At 61.7% G+C, this 14,689-nt stretch overlaps 3 protein-coding genes across 4 annotated transcripts in view; 2 read left to right on the top strand and 1 right to left on the bottom strand.

The window, feature by feature from the left end:
• The first annotated feature begins 74 nt into the window (after positions 1 to 74).
• LIME1 (Lck interacting transmembrane adaptor 1) lies at positions 75 to 2,945 on the top strand. The gene is made up of 6 exons (XM_049869872.1): positions 75 to 166; positions 922 to 1,035; positions 1,256 to 1,313; positions 1,387 to 1,474; positions 1,909 to 2,276; positions 2,366 to 2,945. The coding sequence occupies exons 2-6, from the start codon at positions 938 to 940 to the stop codon at positions 2,546 to 2,548; spliced, it is 795 nt and encodes a 264-aa protein (XP_049725829.1). The 5' UTR covers positions 75 to 166; positions 922 to 937; the 3' UTR covers positions 2,549 to 2,945.
• A 375-nt stretch (positions 2,946 to 3,320) lies between these two features.
• Positions 3,321 to 7,158, top strand: SLC2A4RG (SLC2A4 regulator). The gene is made up of 8 exons (XM_049869092.1): positions 3,321 to 3,618; positions 3,976 to 4,118; positions 5,013 to 5,122; positions 5,515 to 5,702; positions 5,775 to 5,875; positions 6,038 to 6,308; positions 6,395 to 6,489; positions 6,577 to 7,158. The coding sequence occupies exons 1-8, from the start codon at positions 3,439 to 3,441 to the stop codon at positions 6,686 to 6,688; spliced, it is 1,200 nt and encodes a 399-aa protein (XP_049725049.1). The 5' UTR covers positions 3,321 to 3,438; the 3' UTR covers positions 6,689 to 7,158.
• Positions 7,159 to 7,212: 54 nt separating this feature from the next.
• Positions 7,213 to 14,689, bottom strand: part of ZBTB46 (zinc finger and BTB domain containing 46) — a 53,191-nt gene continuing 45,714 nt past the window's right edge. For both annotated transcript variants that reach the window (XM_049869090.1, XM_049869091.1), the window contains exons 4-5: positions 14,119 to 14,294; positions 7,213 to 10,894 (exon numbers count right to left, since the gene is read on the bottom strand). In XM_049869090.1, coding sequence (XP_049725047.1) covers positions 10,523 to 10,894; positions 14,119 to 14,294 — 548 coding nt within the window. In that variant the 3' untranslated portion in view covers positions 7,213 to 10,522. The remainder of the gene's footprint in view (positions 10,895 to 14,118; positions 14,295 to 14,689) is intronic.

Raw genomic sequence — 14,689 nt, 5'->3', positions numbered from 1 at the left:
GAGTCACATCTAGACGTGGGGGGGCAGCTACGGCAGGTGGCGGGCTGCAGCAGTGGTGGGTGGGGAAGCGCTGAGACGCACAGCAGGAAGTGAGGTGGGGGCACACCCAGGCTGCTGGCTCCTGCCTGGAGGCTGCAAAAGAGCTGCCGTGCCCAGGCCGCACGGGGTAAGTGCTACACCAGCCTCCAGCATCCTCCCACAGCGACTCCCGGGGGGCATGAGGACCTGGCCCAGAGCTCCCCCTGGGAGCCCCACCAGCCAGGAAGATCTGAGAACTGGCTGGAGACTTGGTCTACCCTCTCTACCTCCTGCCTCCCCCACCTCCCGCCCCCCCCTCCACCTCCGGCCTCCTCCATTGGTCTAAGAACAGGGCCACATGGTGGATCTATCACCCACCCCTGCCAGGCAGTCCTGCTAGGACCCCAGCAAGGGAACACATCCTGTACAGGGAGGTGGTGGGAGGGTATGGGCAGAAAGCCAGACAAGTGAGTGGGCACCCAGAGCAGCCCACACTCCAGCCCCTCTCCAACTCAGGAAGCTGGGCTCTCCTTCGGGTGGCACGGGATTGTCACCAGGCCTGGCCAGTGAGGGCTACAGCCCAGGGTGTGGCCTCAGGTCTGGGCTGCAGGGACCACAGCGGGCCTGGGTCAGATCCACCCCTCCTCACTGGCCAGCGCTTAGCAGTCACCATGTCACCTCTGAGGTCCCTGTGGGGGCAGGCAGCAGAACTCACTTCCCATCCCCTCACCAGGACCAGCTGGAGGGGCACCCAGGCCTCTAGGGGAGGAGGGCCTTGGGCCTGAGGTTTCCTGTGCGCTGAGTCAGCACAGCAGCCGGCCAGGCAGAGCCAGGTGCAGGGCTGATGGGACACCACCCCCGCCCCCCCCCCCCCCGCTCCAGCATCTTCTCTCTCTGCCCCAGGCCAGTAGATGTGGAGATGGGGCCTCAGATGTCCTCAGCTCCTCCTGTCCTCTGGGTCGTAGCCGGCTTTGTGCTGCTCCTCGGGCTGTGGGTGCTGTGCGCGGCCTGCCACAGGTACTTCGATCCGTGCCTGTCTCCCCTGCACCCCTAACCCTGGGCTTGGGGAGCACTGGTGAGGCTGACTTTGGTGGGGTCAGGGGCAGGGCCAGAAGGGGCTTGAGCAAGGCCCTGCACCCAGCTCCAGCATTCACCCTCTATACTGGGGACCTGGGGAGAGGCTGGCTCCTGGCCCCACCTCTGCCACCCTGGCCTGAAACTACCCTCTTGCCCCCAGGAAGCGGGCACCGAGGCCGCAGGCAGGGCTGCAGGGCATTGTGATGCCAGCAGATGGGGTGAGTGCCGGGCGGTCCCTGGGCCAGGCCGGGGCAGCAGGGCAGGGTACCAACTAGCCTTCCTCACCCCCAGTCACTGTTGAGACGGACCCACCTCTGTGCCCTCAGCAAATCGGACACCAGGCTGCATGAGCTGCACCAGGGCATGCGAGGCAGCCGAGGTGAGGGGTGGGCCGGGGGCCAGGGGCCAGGGTGAGGAGGTGAGGAGTGGGAACCACAGGTGGGGGACTGGGGAGCAGGGCAGGGGCTCAGGTCATGTGGCAGCCAAGGTGCGGGGGGGCTGGGAGGGCTGGGGGGCAGGGGCCAGGGTGAGGGGTGAGAACTGGAGTGCAGGGTGGGGGGATGGGGAGCAAGGCAGGGACTCAGGTTACGTGGTGGCCAAGGTGAGGGGTGGCCTGGGGCATGGGGCAGGGGCCCAGGGCAGGGCAGGGCAGGACTGTGGGTAAAGGTGGGCTGGGTTCTGGAGGCACCCAGGGGGACTGGCATCCCCACTTTTGGCACCCTTATCCTTGCACCCTGACCACACTGGGCCCCCAAACCACTTAGGACCATACTGCTGCCCCTGAATGATCTCTACTATGACCCCCGCCCCTAGCCCCACGGCCTGCAAGCATGGACCTCCTGCACCCACATTGGCTGGAGGGGTACAGGGGCACCCCCAGGCCGCCTGCAGTGCCCCCAACCTTTCCACACCAAGAGCTGCCCCGACCCCTGCCTGTCTTTGCTGCCTTGGCCTCCACTGGCCCCGAGGCTACATATTCCAATGTGGGGCTGGCCGCACTCCCCAGAGTCAGCCTGGCAGCCAGCCCCGAAGTGTGGTCAGGGGCCCGACTGACCAGCGGCTGGGCCAGGCCTGGGGCAGGACCCACGGCAGCTGAGTATGCCTGCATCCAGAAGCTCAAGGGGACAGACAAGGGCCCCCAGGGGCAGCAGGGGAAGGCTGAGGTGACCTCAGCCACACAGGTAAAGTGGGCAGGGGTCGGGCGGTGGGACTGGGTGGATCCTTGGCACACGGGTGGTGCTGACCCCTCTATGGGTGCCTTCCTCTCCAGGTGGACATCCTGTACTCCAGGGTCAACAAGCCTAAAAGGAGGGACGCAGGGCCCACCAAAGAGTGGCCAGACTCTGAGGGCTCCGGATCGTCTCTGGCCCCCCTGCAGATGGGCCAGGGTGTGGACCACAACCCCCTGGAAAACGTGTATGAAAGCATCCAGGAGATGTGCCCGAGCTCATGAGCCGGCTGTTCGCAGGAGTGGACCATGCAGGGCGCCAGGCCCCTCAGCCACAGGGAGGGCTTGGGGACTTGCTGTGTGGACAGTAGAGGACCGAATCTGAATAAATTACCGTCTCTCGGAGAACGAACGCTGCACCTCATAGCTGCGGTTCCTGAAATCCTGGGGAGTCAATGGATTGCCTGGAAAGATGAGGGGGCTACCCCCTCTAGCCTGGTGCGGGCTCCCTGCCACGGGGTCGGGGGAGTGGCCTGTCGCCTTAGGTCATGCCCAGGCGGGCCAGGCTAGAAGGCGGATGGAGACAGACAGGCGCTGACTCCACGAGTGTAGCGCGGGGCTGTCCGGAGGAGGTACTTGGACCCTGAACTCCCCAGGCGCACACTCTGCCACCAGCCTCGGTGTTGCATAAGAGTTGTCGGGGTAGGGGGCGGGCGAGTAGTACGTGAGAGGATCACCTACTCCCGGGTGAACCCACTCAGGAAACGCGGCCCGTCGCAGGCTCGGGGACTCCGCCTGCACACCACTGGGGAAGAGGCCTCCGGCCGCGCGCTGGCTGGGCTGGGGCGGAGGCTGGGGGCGGAGCCAGGGGCGGGCCCGGCCGGCGCTCCCCTGCCCCCCGTCCCAGAGGGCTGGAGCGGCCTGGGGCGGGGCGGGGGGGCGGGGCGCGGGGAGGGGGCGGGCCCAGGCCCTATTCCACCTCGGAATGTTGATACAACGCACGGCCAATGGGTGCGCGGGGGGCTGGACGGGGGTGGGGCGGCCGCAGCTCCCCGGCCGCGGCGCGGGCGGCGGCGGATCCAGGGCGGGGGTCGGCGGCCGGGCCAGCCCGGCCTGGCCCGGGGCCGTTTCCTGAGCGTCTGCCCTCGCCGCGCCCGCCCAGCCCCGGCGCCGCCATGGAGGCCGCGCGCTCCCAGGCGCCGGGCCGGGGCTGCGGGCGCCCCCTCCCTCGCGCTGCCGACCGGGCCCCCGCGGCCGTCTCGGGCTCCGCCGCGCGGCGGGACGAGGCGCCGAGGCTGCGGCCGGAAGGGCCGGGCCTGATCGCCGCGCCCGGGACGGGGCCCGCGCCGCCGCAGGTACCGAGCCGGCCGGCGCGCGGGGGGCGCTGTCAACCCCGCGGGACAGGGGGCCGGGCCGCCGACCAAGTTTCTCTTGCTGCAAAGATGGCGTCGGGGCCCCGCAAACTTCGGGCCCTGGTGGGCGGGGCGGGCGGGGGCCCGGCCGTCCGCGTGTCCGTGTGTCCGTCCGGGCCCAGCGGCGGGGCGGGTAACCGGGGAGCGCTTCCCGCCGCTCCGGGCCGGGGGCGGGGCCAGGGGCGGGGCCGCACTGTCCACACCGGCCGTAGCCGGTTCTGGGGGCGGATGCCGCTCAGACTCGGGGTGCAGGGTGGCTGGCTCAGCCGGCCGCCCGCCCTGAGCCCGCCCCGTCCGCAGGGGCCCGCCGTGAGCGACGGCTTCGCGGGCCTGGAGTTGGCGCTGCCGCTGGAGCCGCGGGCCGCGGACCTGTGGGGCCCGGGGAGCTGGGTGGGGGCGGCGCCGGGGCCCCAGTCGGCGCACATCCCGGTGCCCGCGCAGAGGTGAGCCGAGGGCCGTGGCGGCGGGCGCGCTGGCACCAGGGGGGCGTGCGCACACGTGCTCCGGAGTGTGCAAGGCGGTGGGTGGGGCGCGGGCCTGTGCCTTCGCGACCGTCCCCGAGGGCTTCTGTGGGGCGCAGGTCAGGGGTCTAAATTGGGCTTCTGGAGCTCTCCACCTCTCCAGCGCTGGGGGCAGTTGAGCGGAAAAGATCACCGGACCGGTCCCCCGTGCCCTCTGCCCCCGGGGACCAGAGCGCAGAGTTGTTGTCTGGGGGTGGGTGTCAGTCTCAATGTGCAGGAGGCGCCGCTCTGGGGGCCTGGGCCGACTGTGCAGGAATCGCAGGTTACTGATCACTGTCTCCAAGCCCAGTCTTGGGCCCTTCCGCACTTCGGCCCAACGCGCTCACTGCGGCCGGCGGGGCTCTGGTCCGCTGGGGCCGGGATCCCGCGGGTGCTTGGAGGCCGGCCTCCCCCTGGCCGCTGCAACTGGCCGCCCCGCCCTCCCAGCTTGGCGCTGTGCCCGCGGCGGCAGTTGCACAACCCTGGTTAATGTGTGTTGGGGGTCTGGGCGCGGCCTGACCCAGCCCCACCCTGGGCCTCAGACCCTGACCAGAACTAGGGCCTGAGGAGCATCCTGGATCAGAGCCCAGGCTTCTGGAGCCCCCAGCCCCTGCCCTGCTCTTGGCTATTCATGGTGGCTTGTGGCTCTGTAACCGGAGCAGGGGTGGAGCTGGGCCTCCAGCCCAGCTGCTGGGAGTGAGGGAGCCTGGGGCGCGCGCGCGCACACACACACACACACACACGTGCCCAGGCCTGCACGTGTGTGTGCGCCGGCCAGGGGAGGGGCCTGGAGCACCTGCTGGGCACCCAACCGCGCCCTGCCCCCCTCTTCTCCAGAGCCCCTCCAGGAAGAGCGCGACTGGATGAGGTCATGGCTGCAGCGGCGCTTACAAGCCTGTCCACCAGCCCCCTCCTGTTGGGGACCCCAGCTGCAGCCTTCAGCTCAGGTGAGACTCAGGTCCTGCTCAGGGGTGGAGGTGGGGCAAGCCTCAAGACCACTGTCCCCCCAGGACTCTGAAGCACCGCCCCTGCGTGGGAAGCAGAGCCCCGGCATCTGGCACGCCACTTTCCAAACGCAGCTCTTGAGTCCTCTTCTAAAACGGACACCAGAACCCCCAGCCCCTCACAGAGCCCCAGGCCCAAGAGCCCCTGGGACCTGCCCACTTCCACCTGGCTGGCTCCTCTCCGACCACCGTGTTTCCCGAATGGGCCAGTCACCCCAACCCCTTCCCTGCGGCTCTGCCCACCAAGCTGAAGTGGATAGATTAAGGCCTGAGGCTCGGAGGGTTCGGGAACTCATGGAGAGCCCGCAGGAGCCCTGAGTCAGCTGTCGCCGCAGAGTCCGGCTTGGAGCCCTGGAAGGAGGCCCTGGGTCGGCCGCCGGGCAGCTACAGCAGCAGCAGCAACAGCAACAGCGGAGACTGGGACCTGGCCAGCGACCCGTCCTCCCCGTCCACACCGTCACCCCCGCTGCCCCCGGAGGCAGCCCACTTCCTGTTCGGGGAGCCGGCCCAGAGGAAGAGAAAGGTGAGCTTGGGGACAGGGGCCAAGGTGGGGTAAGCAGGCGCCGGGCCTGACCGCCGGCCCCTGTGCCCCCAGAACTCGGCCCAGGTCATGTTCCAGTGTCTGTGGAAGAGCTGCGGGAAGGTGCTGAGCTCCGCCTCGGGGATGCAGAGACACATCCGCGTGGTGCACCTGGGGTGCGGCGGGGCGGGGTCAGGGCCGGGGGGCGGGGCCCGGAGTGGGGGCAGGGCCTGGAGAGGGGCGGGAGGGGCGGGGCCCGGACTGGGGGCGGGGCCGGGAGAGGGGCCAGGGCCGGGAGGGGCGGGCCCCGCCGGCTTCAGCATCCTCACGTGTTCCAGACGCCAGGCAGAGACTGAGCAGAGCGACGGTGAGGAGGACTTTTACTACACAGAGCTCGACATGGGAGTGGACGCGCTGACTGATGGACTGTCCAGCCTCACCCCAGTGTCCCCCACGGCCTCCGTGCCTCCCGCCTTCCCCCGCCTGGAGCTGCCAGAGGCCTCCACCCTGCCGAGTCTGCTGCAGCCCCTGGCCCTGCCCCCGCCCCCAATGCTGAGCTCAGTGGTCCCTGGACCGGTATGTCACATCCACAGTGACCACGCCTACCAGGTGCGTGAGGTGGGGGGGCGGGGGGGGTGGGTCTCGGGGGTGCTCGCTCTGCAGGGGAGTGAGGCCACGTCTGTGTCTCCCCCCAGGGCTGCCTGGCGCCCATCCACCTGGAGTCACAGCCCCCCACGGTCAGGTCCTGCTTCACGCCAGCCCTTCCCTCCAAGCTCGCTGCCAACCCCAGGTACGTGTGTGTCCAGGGGCCAGGCAGGGGTCGAGTGGGGAGGTCCCCAGCCCTACAGTGCCCCATTCCCTTCCTGGTGCCTCCCAGGAAGCCCCGCGGTGATGCCAAGAAATGCCGGAAGGTGTACGGCATGGACCGCCGGGAGCTGTGGTGCACAGCTTGCCGCTGGAAGAAGGCCTGCCAGCGTTTCCTGGACTGAGCCTCTCCCCAGTCCCGGGGCTTCTTAAAGGGGAAAATAAGCTACCCCCCACCAGGGCTGCACCACTTGGGAGAGGACAGGCCTGGACTCCCAGCAGCAGGTCCATTTCCTAATTGGGAGTCAGTGACCCTGGGCCCCCAGAGGTGGAGGGTCCCGACCACTCAAAGTGCCTCTGAAGAAACCAGCCTTTTGCACTAAAGTCAAACCACACGCCACCCCCTCACTGCAGGGTTCCCATGGCGGCTACCCTACCTGTGAGCCCCAGACCTGCCAGGATGCTGATGGGGCCTCAGGCCGCACCGGGCCAGCCCTCAATGCACTTGGAGGGTGCGTGGGGAGGGACCACCACACTTACCATGAGGGTCTGAGGGCCCTAGGGTGGCGTTTGTACTGCATCCCCAAGCTCAGGTGTCTCTGTCTGGGCCACACCAGACGAGGAGAAAAATTAAAGATTTGGGGTTTTTCCAGAATCTGTATCCGCCTCCTGGTGGGAAGAAAGGGTACTGGGACCTGTAGTAGGTGGGGGTGGCGGGCACCCCCAGGGGGCTGGCACGAGCCACCAGGGGCTGGGGGTCTCCCCTTGGCCCCTGCTGAGCCCTCCTGGCTCCCCTCACTCAAATGGACCTCAGGGACTTGTCAGGCTGTGACACACACACAGGCGTCGCTTTGAGCAGCAATTTCCCAATTTATTGAAACTGGTCGCTTTTGCGAGAATGTCTAAGCCAATCCCGTCACAGAAAGGAAACCCACAAGCAGGCCAGAGCACACCTAGGCAGACAAGAAACCGCAAGACCCACTACCAGGAAGGTAATGTTTACTTGTCCTGTGGTTACAGAGAAGCAGGACAAGAGTCGTGTTCCCCAACTGGTTATGAAAGATCTCTCCCCCAAATATTAAACACATCTCCGATACAAACACAGGTTTATAATAATTAATATAAAGTCACTATAGTATAGATTATTCCCAGAAAAAATTCAACGATCTTCAAACACTGCCCCCCCCCCTTTTTTTTCTGTCTGTTTTGTTTTTATTGACAGGTTCAAAGCAGGTTGAAAAAATAAATATTTAGGAAAAGCACAAACAGCACCCTTACTGCAAGTCATCCTAAACAAAAAGGCCAGATACAAAACACAATTTAGATCTAAAAAAACAAAAACAGACAAACCATTAAGTATGGCTTTCTTGAGAGTTGCACATGTCACAGAATGAGCTAAAATAAGATTCTCATAATATTACAAAAGATTCCAGTTTTTGCATTTCCTCAGAGTTTTCTTTCTTAAAAAGGAAGATGTGCAAAATCAGAAGCATTAAGCTGTGTCTTTTGAGCTGAGGTCCCTATTGAATCATGGCAGTGTTCTGACTGTTTTCCCAAACCCAGAGTCCAAATACACAACCTGGTCAGGATCCAGCGCTTAATACAAAAACCAGAGGTCCCCCCGCCCCGGTGACTCACAGCTCCCGTGGACTGTAGTTCCCACTTTGGTGTTGCAAGCACCAAAATACAAACAGACACAAACTAAAAAATACAAAATGTGAAATGTAATCTACACATTTTCCTCTTAATAAAAAAATATTTATTAGTTTAAACATTGATTTAAAAACAAAAAAAAAAAAGGTCAGAGAGACATGTCCATCTTGGTCTTAGAAATTCCACACCCTTCCTATCAGAACCTGCAACTGAAGAGAACACTTGGAGGAGTTGGTGGGAGGGGGCCTGGGACCCTCGATTTTCTGGTGCAGTATTGGTTTTAAAGAAGACTCCTGTGGCACCAACATCAAACCCCAAAAAAGGCAGACGGGGCAACGGTCAGAGAGCAAGACATCCTGAGTGTTGGGGGCATGGTGCCCTTTGCAGGAGGTGGGCTGGCTGGTGGGCCAAGGTGGGGACTGGATCCCAGACGGAGCCAGGAGACACTTGGTACAAAGGTCTAGTTGCCAAACGCATTTTGTAAGAAAGTAAGTCTGTCTAGAAAAGAGGTTAAAAAAGAGACATGGGGACAAGGTACAAAGTTCTGAGAGCAGGGTAAGGCCAAGACCTCCATTGGTAAGGGCGGGGGCTCACGCCCCAGATCCCCAGGGAGTGGCCCAAGAGGGCAAGCAGAGACCATGGTTAGGAAAAGCCTGGCCCCCGTTTCACTAAGGACTCCAGCCTTGGAGCTCACAGCATCCAGCTGAAGGATGTGCGTGCAGGCAATTCCGGCTCCATGTATAGCACCCTCTCCTAGTTGACAGGAACAGTTGCTGATTTTATTTTTTTTAAAAAAGCTTGTGGTTTCTCCCCTGTGGGCAGGCCTGGAGGCTGGGGCTCGTGTGTGTGACAGGGGAAACTCTCCCACTGGAACATAAGGTCAGGGGTTGTTGGGGGGTTTCTTTTTTTGTATATACAATAGCTGTAATGCAGTTAAAAAAAAAAAAAAAAAAGGCTTGTAAAGTCTGTGGAAGAAGAAAATAAAAGCGATGTAATTCCAAATGGGCACTACCTCTCAGCACCCCAAAAGTCCCTGCTCAGGTGGGTCCCAAGGGGCGCAAGGTGTCAGCCCCACTTTCAATGCTTTCCCCAAACCACAGCTGCTGGCTGCAGTGGGGGTTCGGTTCAGGGCCAGGTGGGGAGAGTGTCTCCATGAGCAATGTGTGGTCAGAAAGGGTGTGAAGGAGGGTCTGTCCTGCACAGGGAGCTTGTCCAGCAGCTCACCCCCAGGTACGCATGTTTGCTGGGCTGCCGGTGCATGGTGCCCAGGATGGGGACTTTGCTTTTCGCTCAGAAAACAGAAAAACAAATCACAGAAGGAAAAAGGACCTTTCTGGAGATAAGCCAGGAGCTCACTGAAAAAATACAAAACATACAGCAAGAGGGCTGGGCAGCAAGCTGGGAGGAAACAACACCGGGGGAAGCTACCTCATGACATCATGACTCAGACATTTGGTGACCCACGTGGGAGGGGTGAGCAGCAGACGGCTTCAGTGTAGCAGCAACTAGGCAGGAGCGGGTTCCTGGTGTCACCCACCACCATGGGCAGGAGCAGGCACCACTCATGGCCATGGGCACGGTCGGGGTGGGGGCAGGGCCGTGAGGGACCAGGCCAATGGGCTCTCTATGGAAGTGCATGCAGGAGAGGGAACTGGGCCTCCGAGGGACTGCCTTGTGGGCCTGGGGGTGTGTGGAGGCCACACAGTGGCCTCTCTGGATGGATGATAGCACCGAGGAGCCCAGCCCCAAGGGTTTCTGTTGAGCACCAAAGCCCAGAGGCAGGAGGGTCTCAGGCTTCCATTCACCAGGACCCTCCCTGGGTTTGACCTGTTGAACGTCAGGCTGCTGAGGAGGAGTCAGCGGAGGCGGATGGATGCTCAGCTCTCAGCTGTGCAAGACTCTCCCTCCAGAACCACCTCCGTCCTCGGCCTCAGGCCAGCCCTGGCCATGGGGCCCACCTGTGATCTGGCCCAGGCTCCCTGACTTCATAAAACCCTACGCTCAGGCGTAAAGACTCCCGCCAGCTCGCTCGCATGATGTGCACTTGCTGGGAACACTGTCCGCACAGACGGACGGACGGTCGGGCAGACAATGGACGGTCAGGCAGACAACAGACGGACGGGGCAGGTACAAGGCCCTGGAGGGAACTCACTTTCCCTTTCTCTCAAAGCCTCCTACACCCCCACCCCCACCCCCACCCAGGCCTGTCTTCTGAGTGGCCGGCTCCTGTCTGTGTGTGTGTCTCGGGGTAGGTGGGGGGGTGGGCTTCAGGAGTGCTGGGAGACGGGCCGCCCCCATGGAGATGCTCAGGGCTGGGAGGCCCATGGGCACACGATGAGGTGGCCACCATGCCCTCACCACCCGGCCTAGGAGACCCAGGCCAAGTCCTCGTCAGGCTCCCCGGAGGGGCTGTGGGGCCCCGGCGGCGAGTCCTCATCGTCCTTGTCATCCCCAAGCAGTGCATCCTCGGGGGCCAGGCCCCCGTCCTCATCCAGCTCTTCCTCGCCCTCCCCACGGGGGTCATCGGGGTCCTCCAGATAGGGCCCATCACCTGGGAATAGTGCTTCCGGGGAGCCCTCCCCACCACCACCGTGGTCCAGGGGTCCTGCCATGCCGCGGCCCACACAGTCAGCACACACACCATGGCGCCGAGAGCCGTGCTTAATGCCCACGCTGGCCGCTGACATAAACACACGGTTGCACACCTTGCACACGTACTTCTTGTCTTTGCTGTGTACCTGCAGAGACAGAGGGGGGCAGTCAGCCCAGAGGGCAGGGGGTGGGCGTGCCCGCAAGGGGTGTGAGGACCAGGAAGTGTTCGAATGCTCCTCCTGACCCCCACAGGCCACCTTGAATGGTCTCCCAACATCCTTAGAAGCAGGATTACTGTAAAGTCACAAAACTCTGAACCATGAAGACAGCAACTTGGACATTAACTGCCCAACGAATTTCGCAATTATCAGTCAAGTACAAAGTGGAACCAGGGAGCGAACAGGTCAGGTGCAGAAATCAAGACGCAGTCTTGGATCCGATGAGTTGCCCGTGGGGCAGAGGCAGCAGCCTGCCCAGAAGCTGCCCCAACGCTTCCTTGAAAGCCAGACAGACCTAATTCTGGAAACTCGCAGCCTGCCTTTGGGGAGGTATTGCTAGATGTTAGAACCCAGGGCTTTCCCCTCCCCTCAGCAGAAGAAAAAAAATCAAGACCAATCACAGCCAGAACTGTGTTTCAAATGCCATTCGGTCTTGGCAACCAGCCAGCACTATCAGGTTTATGGTGGAGACACCGAGCCCAGGAGCTCCCCTCGGTCAGGGGCTCACAAAGATGGGGGAGTGGCTGTGCGGGGAGTCGGGTGGGGGCTGCTCTAGAACACCTAGGCATCAGGAGGGCTTCTCAGGCATCTTGTGGCTTGTACCAGATGGCTGGGCACGCGTCTTAACGGACAAACGCTCTGGGAGGAGCGAGCAGGAAGGATGCTGGTGCCATGGCAACCACTGAATCAGCCCTTGATGGTCTCAGGAGTATGGGCCAAGGCCACCACCACTGTAGCAGGGCACTGTCCTTGGAGAGCAGCAGGGGCCGCTGCTGCCAAGGAGAAGGCAATTCCAGGCGGCCCCGGATGCTGCCAGGGAGACCCTGCCCACGATAGGAGACATTAGTGGGAAAAAGCACATGCCCTTCTTCGTGAATTCTGAACACACCTTTCAGGGATGAGCCCTGGTCAGAAGCCTGTGCCAGGACAGCAAGTACAGGACACCGTCAACCTCCCAGGATCAGACACGGACCAAGCTCAGGGGGACCACTTGTGCCATCAACAGGCAACGGCAAACAGAATGTGGTCCTCGCATGCAATGTGGCACTGCTCAGCCTCGAAGAGAGATGAGGTCCAGACACATGCTGCAACAGACGAGCACCACGCAGAGCGAAAGAAGCCAGACACAAAGGGCCCTGCACTGTGATCCCACTGACATGAGTCATCGAGAAGAGGTGAAGGCAGACAGACCAACGTTTACTATTGGTTACCAGGGCAGCAGGAAGAACGGGGATGCTCCAGGGGCACTTCTGTTTGGGGTGATGAATGAGTTTTGGAAACGGGTGGTGGTTGCACATGATGGATGTACTTACTGTTACGAATTGTACACTTTAAAATGGCTAAAATGGCTCATTTTATATGTATTTTACCACAATAAAAATATTTTAACACTGTGCATTTAATCAATACATTATTTAAATTTATTATGAATTTAATCAAAACTCATTCTTCTAAAAAATTACTGAACATAGACATGGTTTTATTAGAGAAAAGATCACTTTCTCCGGTCTAACCATGCTGCTTTTCACACTTCATAGTATGATGGCACAAGATGGGGTTCTCCCTGAACAGGAGTAACGTAGGTGTGGTGTTTATCCCTCAGTTTCCATAAAGGAGCCCTGAGGGCACGATGTTAAGCTCTTGGCTGCTAAGGAAAGGTCGGTGGTTTGAACTCACAGAGCAGCTCCTCAAGAGAAAAGACCTGACGATCTGCTCCCATAAACATCACAGCCTAGGAATCCCTATGGGGCAGTTATGCTCTGTTACACAGGGGTTGCTGTGAGTCAGCATCGACTCAATGGCACCCACCAATAACAAAGTTTTCACAAGGCCCTCTGTAAAATGAAGGTCTTGGTGGCTTACTCGTTCCACTGGGCAGAAACAAACAGGACACCAGAAAAAAGGATCCTCTTGAACTACCCCTGAGCTCTTGGTGCCAAGTCAGTAGGGTCCGCTCCAGGCCTTGCCACCTGCCTGGGCAGGGACCCTGACACAGGTCAAGTCTGGAAGGGCCAAGGGAACACCCAGAGTCCTGAGGTAAGCCCAGAACTCCATATATGGAGGATAGTGGCCCTGGGCCAGCGGGCTCCACTGCAGAGGTGACTGGACCTTGGCAGCGAAGGTCCTGCTTACCCAGCCCTCCCTCTCAGGGACCTGGGGACCCCTACCCTCCTCTCAGGGACCTGCCTTCCTGTCTCCCCCTTAGGGCTCCTTGCTTGGCTCCTGGGGACCCTGCTCCTTTAAGCGCAGTGCAGGAGCGGCCCCCCCAAGTCCACACACGCCCAACTCCTCACCCAACAGGAGACCCTAACACTTATCCCTGTGTCCGCTGCTGCCTTTCCCCTAGCACACTCCATCAATGCGGCAAGCCCGGACACCTCCCCTGGGGCCCTCCTCCTCCAAACAGCTGCCTGTGGCCCATCACCCCATACCTGGCACAAGTCCTGCCCCCAAAGCCTTCAGGTGGATCCTCACTCCACCTGGGCCCTCAGCCACCCAAACCCTTGGGCACCTGAGCTCCCAGCTACCCCAGGCCAGGCCCTGAGGACCACTACACCCCTGGAGATGCCACTCCTGACATTTTGGCTGACTGCCCTTCTGTCCCGACGCCCAGCATGTGAGAACCTTTCCTGCCTTGGATACTCTATGGGGCAGTCCTACTCTGTCCTATAGGGTCGCTATGAGTCGGAATCGACTCGACGGCACTGGGTTTTTTGTTTTTTGTTTTTCTCCTAGCCTAGCAAATCCACTCTTCAGGCCCCTGATAACCACCCCAGCCAACAGGCTTAGTCTGGGGTCAGACCACTGGGCACAGAGAGGTTGGCATAGGGACAGAGACAGGGCTGGGGGCGCTGCAAAGGAGAGAATGCGGCCTGGGGTGCGGGGCCATCGCCAGGCTCAGGGATGGAGCAGAGGTCAACAGTGGGATCGAGGAGGGAGAAAATCGCCAGGCTCAGGGTGGAGCAGAGGGTCAACAGTGGGATCGAGGAGGGAGAAGAGCAGGCAGGTCTCAGCGTCCAAGGGAACCAGCAGCTCCAGGTGGAGGAGGTGTCGGGTGGGGGCAACGTGCCCTGCCTCCAGCCCTCCCTACGCAGACACACCCCTGTGCGCACACCGCACCAACACGCACACACCACGTCCTGCCCACTCACCAGCGTGTGCCGCTTCATGTGCTCGCGCCGCGTGAACTTCTTGCCGCAGATCTCGCACGGATACGGCCGCTCGCCCGTGTGGGAGCGCATGTGCCTCTTCAGGATGCACTGGTGCATGGCCGAGAAGCTGCAGTAGGGGCACTTGAACTTCTTCCTGATGACCGTGAACTCGTTCACTGAAAGACAGGCCACGGGCACATCACCGCACGCCCCGCCCCACCCTGGAGGCACCAGGCCCGCCCCGGGGGCCTCTGAGCTGCCCGCTGTGCCCTCCATGGCTGACCACAGGGGGGCCACAGCCGACCACAGGGGGAGCAGCCCAGACAAAGGTGATTTCCACAACTCAGCAGGTCATTGCGTAGGTCTGCCCTGCCCCCAACCCTCCTCCCCCAGGACCAGCATGGACTGAGGCTCTGAACAGCAGGGAGCCACCAAGTGCCAGCAGCCCTGTGTCCTAAATGTCCACAGGACCCATTCTGGTCAGGGGGCATCAGCCAGAGGGCCTGCCCAGGGGTTCTGAAGGGGTACTCAGCTAGACAGCATGAACCCTCAGGAGCTCACCCTGTCATTC

This window comes from Elephas maximus, chromosome 25 (genome assembly GCF_024166365.1).
Source record: "Elephas maximus indicus isolate mEleMax1 chromosome 25, mEleMax1 primary haplotype, whole genome shotgun sequence".
In the NCBI taxonomy this organism is placed as follows: Eukaryota; Metazoa; Chordata; class Mammalia; order Proboscidea; family Elephantidae; genus Elephas; species Elephas maximus.
This window is presented reverse-complemented; position numbering and strand designations above follow the sequence as displayed.